This window comes from Atta colombica, unplaced genomic scaffold (genome assembly GCF_001594045.1).
Source record: "Atta colombica isolate Treedump-2 unplaced genomic scaffold, Acol1.0 scaffold125, whole genome shotgun sequence".
NCBI lineage: Eukaryota > Metazoa > Arthropoda > Insecta > Hymenoptera > Formicidae > Atta > Atta colombica.
The window spans coordinates 2,914,339-2,927,301 of NW_017259212.1; the positions used below are offsets into that span (position 1 = coordinate 2,914,339).

At 32.6% G+C, this 12,963-nt stretch overlaps 1 protein-coding gene across 2 annotated transcripts in view; it reads right to left on the minus strand.

The window, feature by feature from the left end:
- Positions 1–441: 441 nt before the first annotated feature.
- LOC108694857 (segmentation protein cap'n'collar) overlaps positions 442–12,963 on the minus strand; it is a 112,443-nt gene continuing 99,921 nt past the window's right edge. For both annotated transcript variants that reach the window (XM_018204541.1, XM_018204542.1), the window contains exons 8-13: positions 2,671–2,959; positions 2,243–2,391; positions 1,985–2,161; positions 1,788–1,886; positions 1,334–1,698; positions 442–1,172 (exon numbers count right to left, since the gene is read on the minus strand). In XM_018204541.1, the coding sequence (XP_018060030.1) occupies positions 1,005–1,172; positions 1,334–1,698; positions 1,788–1,886; positions 1,985–2,161; positions 2,243–2,391; positions 2,671–2,959 (1,247 nt within the window). In that variant the 3' untranslated portion in view covers positions 442–1,004. The remainder of the gene's footprint in view (positions 1,173–1,333; positions 1,699–1,787; positions 1,887–1,984; positions 2,162–2,242; positions 2,392–2,670; positions 2,960–12,963) is intronic.

Below are 12,963 nucleotides of genomic sequence, written 5' to 3' on the forward strand. Positions count from 1 at the left end.
TAAAAACAATAATATCGAACGCGATAAAATTTGCTTTGTGAATGTAAAAAAATGAGCTTTTTGAATGTATAATATATCACTGTACGTATTACACGTTTACGTATATTAAGAAAAAACGAGCATATTTTATGCTTAAAGCAGGAAGAATAGTAATTGGAATAAGAGGTTAATTTAGAGTTGCTTTAATTATGGTGACACAACAGTTCTCGTGTGATTCCACAATACGATAACCATCTTACTACGTTTTCTTACTATTTACGTATTAATAGTTATAGACATCGTGATTTGTTTAGGCAATCACAGAAAAACTCGCATACTATAACACATTTCATTATTTTTTACAAGTAATATTAGTGTCGCTACAAGGCCAGTATAGACTCTTGAAACATAAGATCTTGTATTAATGTAAACTTAAATAAAGCATAGGAAATTTATGAAGCTTTCGGTTTTATTTTATTATTAATTATTGGTCTTATTAAAGACAGTCACAACAGACAAGATACATTATATACAAACAAATACAACATTACCCGATACTATCCTTTCTGTAATGTAAAAATCTTTGATTATGAAAATGAAAAGAAAATGCATGAAATTATGATTTTTGGAGATGAAAAAATGTGTTAACACGGGTAGTCAAAGTAACTGAAAACTGTAGCATCACCCATGCACACAAAAACCACATTAGGATTATGAAATCCTATCTTTCTTCCTACTAAAATCTCTAATATGTTAAAAAAATCATCTGTCAGAAACCGCGTAGAAGTCGCGATTTGTAAGCAGGTATCCTCGAATTTTCGTTGTTTATTTGGACACAGTGCGAGGTATGTCAAGTCTAAGATCATAAACTCTATTTTTCCGAATTATACGCAGTAAATCTAATCATGCGTACGATATTCGCTCCCCAGCACCGTGTTTGCTTCCATTACGCTTTGGACGCGCTACTCAAGAAAAACAGAAGTTTTTCAATAATCAATCACATTGACATACGATCCTTCAGCAGTTCATTCCTTGTGCTCAGGATCAGGTTTGGTCTTCGGCTCCATCGAAGACTGTCGTGACTGGTGCGGATTAGTCTGATTTCTGGGAACTAACAAAACGTTCCCATCTGCAGACTGTTGAAGACTATATTCGTATGGATGATACTGATTACCATCCGGATCCCGTAAAGACTAAAATATAAATTATTAGATATTATAGCTTCATTTTTATTGCCTTTAACATTTTGAAGATGGCAAATTAACAAAATAATAGTTAAAAATAACAAAAATAAATTATCTATTATTTAAATGATATTAATTGCAAAAGAAACGAGACTATTAATAATACTGACCTGAAAAACATGACGGTAAAGTTGACTAAATTTGTCTTTCACCCGCTGCCTCTCGATGAGCATAAACTCGCGTTCGCGAACGAGCCTTATCTTACGATCCCGCATCTCTTTCACTTCGTCAGCTAGATTCATGATTTGATCCAATTTGCGTTTGCGGCAATTCTGTGCAGCAACCTTGTTTTTTCCTCGTCTTCTAATATCGCGTATTAAAGATAGTTGTGCTTCACTGAGGTCATATTTACTGAGACGTTCGTTAAATTCATCCATAGGAAGGTTGATGATATCACTGACTGCAATCGGTACATTCAATGCTCTTGCTCTCTTTTCATCTCTCGTTAGATGTTCCTCCCCTTCACTTTTGCGAACTGAAATTTACGTTTTATATAGATATTTAATATTGATAATCTCAAGAAAAAAATATCAGTCTAATCAAAAATATTGAAAAGATAGTTACCTTTTTTGTCACGAGAAATAGGACGTTGTAATGATCCTGAGCTTTCAGCAGGTAAATGATAAGTGTGATTATGATGGACATGTTCTATTACAGATCGTCCTAAAAATAAAAATAAATCAGATTTTTTTATTTACACGATATTATTTGTATAAAGCCTCTAGTGTATTAAATAAGTCTGTATATGAATTTTTTCTTACCGGATTGATGACGGCTGAAATCCACGCTACAACTATATTTAATTTCTGGCTGCGGTCCTGTCGCACCCTCGATTGGTCCAGAATATGTGTTTCCCGGTGCACCTGCACCGACTGTATGCGTGTCGTAATCATATTTCATCGGAGTGGTTGGATGTGCGGTAGCCCCTAAAGGTGAGCCTAGTTTGAAAGTTATTTAACGATTAAAAATCTCTCTTATCTTTCATAGTGACTGCAATTATAAGGTTACTTAATACTAACAAGTGCCTTGTTCCTGGAAATATCGTTTGGCGAACATTTGATGTTTCTTCTGTGCGACTGGTGGTACCGCTCGTTCGGTTTGGCATCTTGGCGAGCCGGCATTTCTCGCGGACACTGAGTAGCTGCAGTCGTATGGCATGCGATATTTGCTACATTGCAATCAGAAGATCATTGATAAACATTGCAAAGTATATTACACATTAAATCTTTCTCATTTACAATCGTAAAATCTTGAAAATTTTATTCCGCTTGGAGAAATAGACTATTATACTTTAATTGAACTTTAATTGATATTTATTCACACTGATACATATTACGTTATATGTATTATTATATCAGTTATTATTCACAATTAAGATCAAAGAAGAAATTGTCGTCTTCTTATTTCTAATCTTTGTTATGAATGACGCATTTATGATATTATTTACCTCGCGTAATCCATAGTGTAATGGGAGTCGGCTTGAGTATGGCTGGAATTGGATCCAGTTTCCATCCATTCGCCGTCCGACAGAGATGGTACGCGTTCGCTACCCATACTACTAACAGCACTATCGCTTGAAGCATCCATCCTTTCGTCGGCTACACCAGGTAAAGTCGTAACACCCGTAGCCGTCGAAGTTGTGCCGCCAGTCGTCTGGACACCCGATAAAGCCGTTGCACCGGTGGGTCCGGATGCATTGTTGCTACCATTGTCCAACATACGCATGGTATACATGCCTGGAATAGAAAATAATACAAATATAATAAATTAGAGATTTTTATTCTATTCATTATTTTGTACACAATAATTGAAAGCATATTTTAACAATTTCACATGTTTATATCATGTTGTTTATTCCACATTAGCTACGATTAACATGATACTTTCGAGGTACAGTGCAAGAATATTTAAGTACTTTTATTTGATATAATCATTTCTTATCTTTGTAAATATAGCTTTGTGTCTACAATCCTAAAAGCATGCGTACCGAAGTAGGCCATCGTCTATATTTTGCGTGAAAATTCTTCGGAGAACGTAACGTTCACTCACAAACATCGTGTTTACGCCAAGTTTAACGTGTCTACAAAAAGCATTTTACAGATGAACGAATGCAATTTCTGATACATCGGTATTCGGGCCTTTCAATAGCAAACACTTCTTCGCAAACATGACATTTGCTACAACCGGTTTTTGCACGGACTACTATTTACATACGCAAGTTTTACGACTACCAGTACAATATCTGTGGAATATTCTTCGTTAATGTAAAAAGAAAAAAAAATTATTACTTATATAGATTGTCTCATTATTAACCAAAGAAATATCATTTTAATGTGACTCATGCGTTTTATAATGTATATATATAACAGAATTTTAATTTACTTTATGTCAAATTTAATTAATCAAATTTAATTACTTTTATATATAAAAATACGAATTTATTATTAGAATACATATATTTAAAAAAAAATTTCACATAACATATGAGAGGGTTTGATGACTCAAAATAATAAAAAAATATTGGATATATCATTCGTCAAACATGTAAACATGCTATTAATATCAATCGGATTTAAAGTCCATAGTGATTGTGTGAAATAAAATTGACAAGAAAAAGACGTATGTAAACATATAAGAAAGATACATTGGCATATAAATCCTGTTATCAGCAGATTATCATTGTTGCAAACAATGTTGTTCTAGTTATAAGAAATAAAATTGCTGCAAGCTCTTTACTGACCTATGAACGATTATTTTGAAATAGATGATTGATTTTTGTTTCATTATATAAATAAATAAAATCCTATCATTTTTATAAGTAAATATCGATAGATATATACATAATAAAATTCAACAGTTTTATTTATAATTATTTATTTTGTCAGATTATTTTCGCAAATTGTCAATAAAGTCAATTAAAGATAGGTCATCTTTCGATGAGTAGAAATTCTTAATTTTTGAATCTTTTATATATTAAATATTTTTAATATTTTTAATATTTTTAATATTTTAATAAAATATCTTCATTTGTGCCCAATTCTATTATTAAACTACCATCGTACCTCATAAAAATTGTTTTTACTTAAAATAAATATAAAATATAATTATGAATAATCATTCTAAACTTTTTTAAATTCACAATCAGTTTAGTTTGATACTATCTGCAAAACTATAATCATAACACACACACACACACAATTATGAATTAATTATTTTATTTAAGTCATCATCATTTAACATTAAAGAAAAACTTGTTTATATCATATAAATTTGCATTTAATCGCTATTTATTTATAATAATAGTGCCATGATTTTTATACGGCTTGCATAACAAAAGATGAAATTATCCGAGAAATTCTTCATTTTCATAATAGTACACGTGCGTCTTAAAATGACACAGAATACGCGTCTAGATACAATGCAGCTGATACAATGTTCTCGGAAGCAGTCAGCGTGACCAAGTAACACCGAACTGTACGTGACTAGTTCCAGGTTTAAATCTTTATTATCAACTAGTTGCGAGAAAGAAAATGCGCCACATTCTTTTTAACTTGCTCTTCTGCATATTGCGTGGTTAATATTTATTCTTTATTTAGTTCATGAAAATATTTATGTAAATACAAATAAAAATATATAGATGCTCGCAATTTCACGATATCTTAATCACAAGATGTATTATGAAACATAATTTATTTTTGGTTTATGATAATATAATTTAATTAAATATATGATTCTAATCAATCCAGTAAAACTTTCAAGCATAAATTTGTAGCAAAATGCTATCTGCCATTGATTACTAAATATTACATATGAGATAAATCGTTCTTATCATGCTTTCAAACGATAGATGTTAGCGAGAGATATTACTCTCATTTCCGTCTTTTGTAAATAAGATGATAAGAGCGAGCTTCCTAGAATTACATTCGCAATATTGTAGATTTTATCGAACTTTATAATTTCCTTCCTTCTTCTATTTTGCCTTTTCAATTTAATTTGGCACATATTCAAATTTCTTATAAATGATATTAGTTATTGCGTGTACATTTGCATTTTTTTATATAATATTTTTATATAATATTTTTATATAAATTAGTAGTTAACAGTCTTTATAGTACTATACATTATTTAAATATTTTATATTATTTGAGAATTTATCAAAAGATGCTCTTTAAAATAATTCTATCCATAAAAAATCTTATATTTTATTTTATTATTTATACATTTTTCACAAATTCGTTATATTACTTCTAAAATTATAAAAAATATCTCATATTATTCTTAATCAATTTGTAAGTCAAATATACGTATATATGTATCAGGTACCAAATTATCATGACTCAGCATGACACAGACAATACGTTGTCACATCGTCAAGCGTTACTTTTCAAGGATCAGCCTACATTTAATTCGATGTTATATTACGTAACACTTGTTTTTATTCATCTAAACTCATTAGACGCTCATTTAATCCTCATTCTAATTTTATTATTCTCAAGATGATTTTATTAGCGGTGCGTGTAAGTTAATCGAGTTGTCATATAGGTCGGCGTATCACACCGATGACGTAGATCGTATGATCAGTTAATGTAAATACATATGTATATCATGTGCTATCTTTTTCATAAAGCACGGATTGAGAGAACCTATTCATATTTTTCTGATTTCCTGGTCGTGGAAGTCAGGGTCGATAAACATGCAACGCGATCGCGGCATGAAAATTCGAGTGACGTTGCAATTTTCGTTTTATTTCTACTGGCCGGATATTGAGTGAACGTTTACGCCGCGGGATAGATAAGCGGTAGGAAAATACGTGAAATACTTTTCGAAAATCGCATTGTCGACGATATCGTTTCTTTTTTTTTTTTTCAAGTCCTCTTATCGGAAATATTATACTAACATTATAAGAAAAATGTTCCGTCAAACTAACAGAAGAGTTCAACTAGAATATTGTTCATCATTTTGTTGCTTTAATTAATATTTTTCTCAGATATTTGGTATTTTAATATCATTCTGGCAATTGTAAAAGACGTAATATTAAAAAAAATAATTCCAGTGTACGCTTGAGTTTTCGAATGAAATGGAATAACAAGAATACGCAAGAATTAAATGCACCGTGAAGCGAAATTACCTACTTGGAATATATACGATAACTCCCATCGTCGCCATTCAAGCTCATCGAAGAGCTTGATGGTTTTGCGAAGAGTCTCGACTTAATCCTCTTCGGTCTTACAGCGTTGAAATAATTGCGTTGCTTCTATTCGTTTTAACATTGGTGGAGCATTCATGAAAAAGAGTAAAAGTCGCTTACAAACTGCTTCTCGCAAAGTCTATAAATTCAGGATCTTCGTGACTTGACGAAGTCCGTGAAGACACATGGACGAGATCGAGCTCTGCTCTTAGAGTTTACGGCAAAATGTTTAGCACCTCCGCCAGATGTTCCTTTCTCTCTTTCACAATAGTCACCGAGGGTCCCTCTCGGCTTTACCTCTCGCGCTAGCGCATATTAATTACGGCCAGCTAATGAAAGCTAACATGCTCGCCGCGTCTCGGCTAACAAAATCAACACTTCTAAGATCCTCTCGCAACGTAACGTGACCGTACACTTTTTCACCAGGAACTACTATCGTATACGCGATATCGTTTATGGGATAAAGCGGCCGAGAATGGAAGATATTCTTCTGTCTCGTAGAAAAAAACATTCAACAGTACCGTTATGTGTGTGTTTTCTTTAAACAGTGAAAAAAACTACGCATTTATCACCTCAGATGCATGTAATCGAGTAGCGTTGCGACAATACGAGCGCCGAATCTGCGACTGATAATACCACTATCGAAATGTTACGTTTTCGCGATAACATATCCGAACTCCCGCGAACTGCGTCAGATCGCAGAAAGCATCTGTTGATAGAACGCTATCGCTCTCAATATTTTCACAAACGATTGGACGAATGGTAAATCCGAAGAACAGCGAATACAAGCTGGTATTAGATCGTGATAAATAGTCAACACTCTGTGTCCACTTCACCAAGTTTCTCTGTTCCTCGCGCGTTCTCCGCACCGGATGTCTTATTATATTCGTGATTAACGCACGTACGTGCGTATGTCACGTAACACGGCGTGGAAAATGCACGCGGCAAGCACCGTTGTTCATACGAGGAGTTGTTAAGTTATTCGTCGTGCAGATAAGAATCGAAGCCACCGCGGCAACTTGTTCAATGTGGCGATTGGTTCCGGAGGAACGGACACGCGCGCGACGATGACGACGACGACGACGACGTCGACGACGATGACGACGTTCTCAGCCTGGTATTCACGCTGGTCGCGTAAACATAACTAGGTACTCGCGGCGCGGATCCGCGAGTCTGACCCTGCACGGGGCGTAACCACTCGTTCGGAGAGGCTGGCGACTAATGTCACTTTTCACTGCGGCATTGGACGGCGCCCGGCCACGCGGTGGGAGCACCGTTGCTGACTGCGCACTATAATTATAGTATACGTATAGTATAATTTCGCCGCGCCAAGTACTACGGGTCGCGACTGTTTCATGAATCATTAGCACGTTCGATATTGTAACTGTTATTAGGCGCGCGCGCTTAGTACGACGAAAGATCGGTTCAGCGATCATCGATCCGCACGTAGTAATCCCTGATTATCGATTTCCTCAGAATCTACACGCAAAAAAATGATGACTGAAGTATTTAAAAATTTAGTTAAGTATAGATCTGAAAATAATTTTCTTGAATCATGGAAATAATTTTGTAGGAATCTCAAGTCTAATAAACGATGTTACAAAAAGTTTTGACTTAGCAACTTAGCAATTTGAATGTTCTCTAAATTTCTTGGAGTGAAATCTCACTCCAAAAGAGCTGTAATACTAACTATTGAAAAAGAGTGAAAAATTTGCACTCTTAAATAAGAATGACAAATTTTTACTCCTTTTTGGAATGAGATTTCTTTCCTTTGCCTTTGAATTTCATTTGAATGAATTTCACTCTAAAAAAAAGAGTGAATATCTGTCACTGCATCTGCATACTTATTCAAGTGTGCAAATTTTTCACTCTTAATAGTGACAATATTTTAACTCTTTTGAAGTGAAATTTCACTCCAAGAAATTTAAAGAGTCTAATTATAATTTTGATAGTCTAACAAAATTATTTTTAGATCTGTATCTATGTTAAATTTTTAGATACATCAGCAAAACTATTCTTTTTGTATACAATATACATATGATATCACTCTGATATCACTCTGTATATTTATTATAAGCTATTCAGAAAACAAAAAACTTATTTTCCAGAAAATAAGTTTGAATGTTTTTAATTCCGTGTTTTTCTTCCTGCCGTGTATTTATTTCGCTTTACCCTCTCGTAATGCCGATACGAATGCATAATATGATTGTTTATGAATGATGTTTTTGTTTAAATCTACATGGAAAGAACGATTTTACTGAAATATTTAAAAATTTAGTTACAGATCCGAAAATAATTTCGATGGACTATTAAAATAAAAATATAGAATGCATAAGTAATGAGCAATGCTACAAAAAATTTTAATATTTTTAATATTTTTGTAATCAGCTTGAGCGTCCTACATTATTATTTTGATGGTCTAACAATATCATTTTTAGATCTATATCTAACTAAATTTTTAAATACTCAGCAAAATTCTATTCTTTCTGTGTATGATGCTCTTTTTATCTTTGCTAAACAAAAAGTTTCAAATTTCGAAAATGATCCCGTAAGGTTACGTGACACAATTTTTTTGCGTATGAAGCGTATCGTATTTCTTAAATAAAACGCGATAATCAATCAATAACAGTATTTATTCGATAAAAGAAAGAATAATAATATATCAATATATCAATATATCTTCAATATATCAACAATATATCAATACATCTTCAAATTCAGAAAATCAATGCCATAATCAGTGATATGATCGATGTTTCTTTCTTTTATCAACAAATTGGCAAGTCTGAAAATGACCATTCTTGATAACCGAGGAAAACATGCATGTACATCCGCACGATATGCAGCGCAACGTGATATGGATTCGCTATAATTATGGTGCGATAATTGTCGATTCATCACTATCTCAAAATGTGCACTGTCATCCTGTGAACTTGTAAATTTCAGAATTATTTATATTTAATCATAAGATTTATTTTTTATCATTATTATTATTGTTTATTTAAATTTATGTACTTTGATCTCTAATGAATGAATGTAATGTACATGAATATTTTTAAATATTCTCATTATTATGGAAAGAAAGGAAGACTATTTGTATGAAAATGTGAATTAACCAGTACATGCAATACCCATATATCATATTACTATTATTAGATCATTCTACGGAAATAAATGTCAATAAATTAACATTATTATGTAGTATTGTGCACACAATGATTACAGTGGTCTCTCTGCGAGGTTGTAAATCTCGTAAGCTAGGAAGCGACATTACAATGACATGAGGCAATACCATTTCGCAAAGTTTTACATACAAAGTCCCTGGCGTACACAGAGCGCGCATATTAATATTTTCTCGGAAAGAAGGGACCGCATTCATTTCGACATACTTGTCAATTCGATTATACGACTGCACAATAACCGACAGCAAAAGAATGCGGCGTGTCTTGGAGTATAGATGCCGATACTTATCGGCGCTTTATTTAGTATTAACGCATGTAACGCGCGAATGTAACGTGAGAGAGTTCGGTACGATAATCGCGCGATGTAAGAGCCGACGAGGGAACGTAACTGCATAAGTATGCAGGCGGCGGTCATTTGTACTTTCACCGTCCGTCGTGGGTGTAAATCGCGATGTTGTTTCGCGTGCATGCGTGTAATTATATCTCGCCGTGGTGCGCGACGAATGGGTGGAGCGCGTAAAACCTCCGCCGCGTTAATAATCCTTATAGGTTGAGAGAGAGTACAGTTGGTACGTAAAGCGAAATTAAGATGTTAATTGGAACGATCTTTTGATGATTATCTGTTCATAAATGTGTGGTTCCCGTAATAGCTGATATACTGTATACGTGAGTAACGCGTGAATGCGTTTCATTCCAAAAGAGGGTGTGAGCGCGCACTTGCGACACTTACACTCCATTCCCGTAAATATTATTAAGTTAATGTCAAGCGAGAATCAATTGATTTCATTACTTTTAAAAATGGAAACAACAAGAGAGAATTATTGAAACAGCAGATAATTTCAATTAACATTTGCGTGATTAAATCAAATAAGTACATAAAGAGAATGGTTTTGATACATTTAATTTAGTTAGAAACAAATAAAAATAATTTTGTTCGATCATCAAAATAATTATATCGGATAAAACATGACGAGCAATGATTCAAAAAAATTTTGATAATACATAATTATTTTGTTGTTCAATAAAATTATTTTCAGATCTGTTTCTAAATATTTAGATACTTCAACAAATTGCTCTGTAAGACTGGGTTTTTCCACTTGTCGATAAACTTCAGCTCATTGTCTTTTACTCTTTTACTTTTTATCCAATAGGTAAATTATCACATAATTTATCCGTAGGCGGAAAATCGACTCTAAAACTTTTAAACTGAGTCTCACTCTTAAAGATTGAAAATTGAACCATTCTATTTGAAGACTGGCTTAATTTTCACTTTTTTAAAATGAAATTCATTCTAATAAATTTAGAGAGTGTTCTTTCCATATAAGGAACCAAATACAATCAATTAGTCGAAGCTAAATCTCAGTGCCTAATAATATTTATATGTAAATTTGAAATATCTTTCAATTACATAACTACACCGATTACTGATGAAAGCGCAATCATAAACCGAAATTAAAATAATAATGCCACAAATTTTCATTGCGATCGTCGAATTTAATAACGAATGCAGCAAATAAATAGATATCTTAAAACACTGCAAAGAACTTGTGATTCTATTTATACGTGGAAACTAAAGCTACACAATTTACATGATGTAAATATAAATCTATTAATATCTTCAGCAAGTTTTCAAAAGCTTAGCTTATATACAAATTATTCCTACAATTAATATTTTCAAGTAATGCAGCGTATTTCATTTCTTTGCATCTCAAAAAATTAATATTTCTTACAAATTCACTGTTTATAATAATATTTATTCTATTTAATATATCCAATATTTAGCCTATTAAAAATATTATTTTATCAGAGACTAAAAGCTGCTCACTAGTTAAGAGAAGCATCTTTTTATTCTAGAACAATTTGCAAAAATTGTCGTCCTTGTCCCGTGCGAACTATGATATAAAAATACTCTGAAGAACTCATGTTTCGCGTGATAGAGCGGAAAATTTATCTAGATCTCTTTAGCTAGACGAATTCATGCGGAACAATTCGAGTCTGAAGAAATCCTGGAGGTTTCCTGTTTTTTTCCCCTTTTCTTTAATAACAATGCACGCGATGATTTCTGAAGCGCGCATTTCGGGCATCTAGGGCAATATTTTTCAAAAGTTAATTGGAGAACTAGTAGAGAAGCCTTTTAAGTCACCGAGGTCGCGTGACTAAGCGTTTCAAATATGGATGCGATATCTGTTCGCCAACCTCATCGAGTGATAATAAAGAACATGCGGCCGTGCACGAAACTATTTATAACTGTATGGTTTCCGAGTTGAGCCGAAGTGCCAACGCAATGTTTTTATCCAGGATTCTGTTTTGGGATAAAAGCATATTTCTTGTATCTCCGGACAATCGTCGAAAAATGAAAAAAACATAATATCAAACAAAACATAAAATCTAGATGATTATCTCACAATTACCATTTCAATTTGAATACATGCAGTATTTTATAAAAAAAAATGCAACACAGCCGACACAGGATAGTAGGGTGTAAAACATGTAGATATTAATATTAATAATAATAAGTAACAAATATTTCGACTTATACAGTTTAAGTCATCTTCTACAGTTTAAGTATAAAATCATAAGATTGACAAAATTAAGTATTCAGCATTATATAATTACAATTTGCTACAATAAGAGAGTGTAATCGAGGCGTTTTGTAGAATCGGAGATAAGTATGTCACGAGTTTAAAATCTAAAATAATAGTCCAGAAATAAGATCATCAACTGTTTATTGTATTTGGCAGAATACATAATTCAATATTCAGATATTAAAACCAAAATATCAACCGATAAAATATCTCAGCTTGGATAACAAATTGTTTAAAAATTTACATTATAATAAAAGATCTTACGAATTATCAAATCAACAAAAGCAACTAAAAACTTCACTGATTCAGCAAATCTACAGTCGTAACATATAAACAGTCAATTTTCTATGTTAAAATAGCAAAGTTGACAGCTGAATAACATTAGTGATTTGTTCCATCAAACCATCAAACTTTTTAGCTATCGATGTTGAATTCGCATAGTAAATTGTAGGTTTGCTGTACCACCCAATTAATTTTTTTTCCATGAAAGCGTACGTATATGTACGATAAAGCATTCATTGCGAGATATTATTTACTAATAAAAGAATGCCAAGATAAAAGTGAACGTATGTTTATAACTACACGCAGAAAAATATAATAATATACTGTACGCAAGTAATAATGACTTCTTCCAAGTATTTCAAAAATTCATATATCTGCAAATTTATTATAAGTTCATCACAAATATCCGATTTATTCAAAATATATTCTGAATTCTAGAAAATCTAACTACTTCTACTAAATCTACTTCTCAATCAAGAATATCAAATTAAATAAAAAGTTCG